The 3,033-nt window shown below is 37.4% G+C and overlaps 1 protein-coding gene across 3 annotated transcripts in view; it reads left to right on the forward strand.

The window, feature by feature from the left end:
• Window positions 1–476: 476 nt before the first annotated feature.
• The window catches only part of HRH2 (histamine receptor H2), an 84,390-nt gene continuing 81,833 nt past the window's right edge, over window positions 477–3,033 (forward strand). For all 3 annotated transcript variants that reach the window (XM_082254096.1, XM_082254097.1, XM_082254098.1), the window contains exon 1: window positions 477–1,824. In XM_082254096.1, the coding sequence (XP_082110222.1) occupies window positions 707–1,824 (1,118 nt within the window). In that variant the 5' untranslated portion in view covers window positions 477–706. The remainder of the gene's footprint in view (window positions 1,825–3,033) is intronic.

Raw genomic sequence — 3,033 nt, forward strand, 5'->3', positions numbered from 1 at the left:
GTTTATGTGAGTTTCATCTGGTTACTTTGTTTTCTTCCACAATCCAAAAACATATTTGAAAAAACCTGCTCACAGTTATAAATAGTGTGCGTGTTTCTGTGCAATTGTAGCTGTGACATTGAATTCTAATTTGTTTGGAGAAAATAATGGACAAAGACAGATGAATAAGATAGATTGATATATTTTTTCACACTTCTAATATTCATTCTTACCATTTTTCAGGTTGCAAAAGGCGCTGAAAACCTGCATTGCAAATGAAGAAGTGTGCTGCAATCCAAGATACCTTATGGCACAAGACAGCTGTTACCGCAAGCTATGGATAATCTATTGAAAGACAGAGCCTAGTGCTGGAATGAGAATACAAATAGTCAGCAATACTTTATCTGTATATAACAGAGAAACCTCATGACAAAACAGAGCCTTTTAAGTTACACTTTAGAGAGAAAGCAAGACTAAAGTGCCAAAGTGCTAAAGCAAGACTAAAGTGCCAAAACACAGGCAAACATCAATAAAGACCTGTAGTATTAAAAAGCTAAGCGATTATTCCTGGATTCAGGGGTCCAGCAATGCAAAGCACACTATTGCACTGCTGGACCCCATGTACATGCAACTTTAATAATTATGATTGTTAAAAACTGATACATTTCAAAGAACCCTGGAAAATAAAACATACCAGCTAAATGTAAAAATAAACTGTACCAAAGCAATGTGTTCTGTCATGGGTGACGACCTTAATGATTCAGTTGCTACATGCTGGAAGACAGTACTATACAATGTTCTTATTGGAGTAGCTCTTGTTCTAATCATCATCATCACTATATGTGGCAACGTGGTGGTTTGTTTGGCTGTGGGATTTGACCGAAGACTCCGTAGTTTGACAAACTGCTTTATTGTCTCCCTGGCTATAACAGACCTCTTGTTGGGTATTTTGGTGCTACCATTTTCAGCCTTGAACTTGTTACATGAAGAATGGCCTTTTGGATCTACCTTTTGCAACATTTATACCAGTTTGGATGTTATGCTGTGTACAGCTTCCATTCTAAACCTCTTTATGATTAGTTTGGACCGCTACTATGGGGTCACAGCTCCTCTGCGCTACTCCATGCTTGTCACTCCATGTCGTGTTGCCATAGCTATGGGTTTGATATGGGTAGTTTCCTTGATGGTCTCATTCCTTCCTATACATCTTGGATGGAATACAAAAGATAAAACCATCCAAAACTCTAGAGGTGATGATAACAAAGAATGCAAATTGGAGCTGAATAAGGAGTATGTATTAGTGGATGGTGTACTGACTTTTTACCTACCTTTGGTTATCATGTGTCTTATGTACTATAGAATCTTCAAGATTGCCAGAGAGCAAGCTAAAAGAATTAACCATGCCAGCTGCTGCAATGCCGTAAGTCCTACACTACCTACAGTTCGAGAGCATAAAGCTACTGTGACACTTGCAGCTGTGATGGGTGCATTCATCATCTGCTGGTTTCCCTATTTCACTGTTTTCACTTATGAAGGAGTAAATGATATTGAAGTAGATGAAACCGCATTCTTAATAGTCCTGTGGTTAGGCTATGCAAACTCTGCTCTCAATCCAATTCTGTATGCTGCTTTAAATAGAGACTTCCGTACAGCCTACCAACGTCTTCTCCACTGTAGGCGTGTGGGCCCCTTGAGCCATGAGACCCCTCTGACACTGCTCCATATACGCCGCCCAGAAGAAAGGACTCTACAGGTCATGGAAAACTTGCAGGGGGACAAGGCACACAATAATCAAGAAAGCAATGGAAAAGAATCCAGTCCCTTCATCAAAAATGTAACAGAAAGGTAATATATTTTAATGACTTTTGTCTATGTATATAGATAGAAAATATTTTATCTGGAAACTTGATATTGATAATCTTTACCTATAGAAAGGTGTATGTATATATATATATATATATATATATATATATATATATATATATATTAAAAATGCTTTGTTGTAATAATGCTTTTCCCCAGCAACTTTTTGCTGCCCATATATATACCATCTCTATTCATTCTGGTGACCATTGTCACAGGGGACTCTAATAAGGCCTCTCACAAACCAGAATTAAATAATACTAGATAATAATAGATAATAAATGTTCTTTAGTTAAAAAAAAAGTTAAAAATTACAGTCCAAACTCAACAGAAAAGTGCAATTCCAAACTTCACTGATAAATTAAATAGGCACTCCAACAATGTCTTCACACTGTACACTGCACTGCCTTGTGTACCTATTTAGCTAACCGTCATATACTATATAGTCCTCTTCAAATAAAACAGGTCTACAAACACTCACAGATAAAAGGGATTAGGCTCCACCACTACTCATCAGGCACAACTCAATATTTTGAACAGTTCAACAATTTACAGCAGTGAGCACTATGGGTCCTCTTTTTCTCTTTTTTTGTGTTTTGCTGCTTATAAGGAGGGTGGGAGGGGTTAACCCATGTATTCCCACATGCTGGATGAATTGACCTGCTGGAGAGGACAACCTCTTAGTATATATTTGAAGTGTTGTTGGACCTCCTGCCACTAAGGAGTTGAGTGGTAGGTTGTGCATACTTGTTGCACAGTGTAGATTTTACTTAAACATCATCACTGTTTTTTGTAAAGATTTGCAATATTTTTTGGAGCACCATTTTTACACTATATGTAAGTGGATTTGTATGTGAGAGTTTTTTTAAGGTCACAATGAGCACTATGATTTGTCTCCTTCTTTGAGCTATTCCGGATATAAAGGAGGAGGTGGTGAGATGTATTCCTTCTACGTTTAAGGAAGAAGTGTTTTTAACCTCTGTGTTGCCATTTGATGGATGTATTGACCTACTGGAGGAACAACTTCTCATTATACCTATGAAGTGTTGTTTGCCCTCATTAAATGGTCTGTGTTGTAAGGTGAGCAAACTAGATGCACTGAGTTGAAATTTTTAACACAATATTACTGCTTTTGTATGAAAATTACTGTGAAGAGCATTTGGGAATACCGTGCAGGAATTTGTTCAATTG

Source organism: Pelophylax lessonae (assembly GCF_965119305.1).
Source record: "Pelophylax lessonae genome assembly, chromosome: 4".
In the NCBI taxonomy this organism is placed as follows: Eukaryota; Metazoa; Chordata; class Amphibia; order Anura; family Ranidae; genus Pelophylax; species Pelophylax lessonae.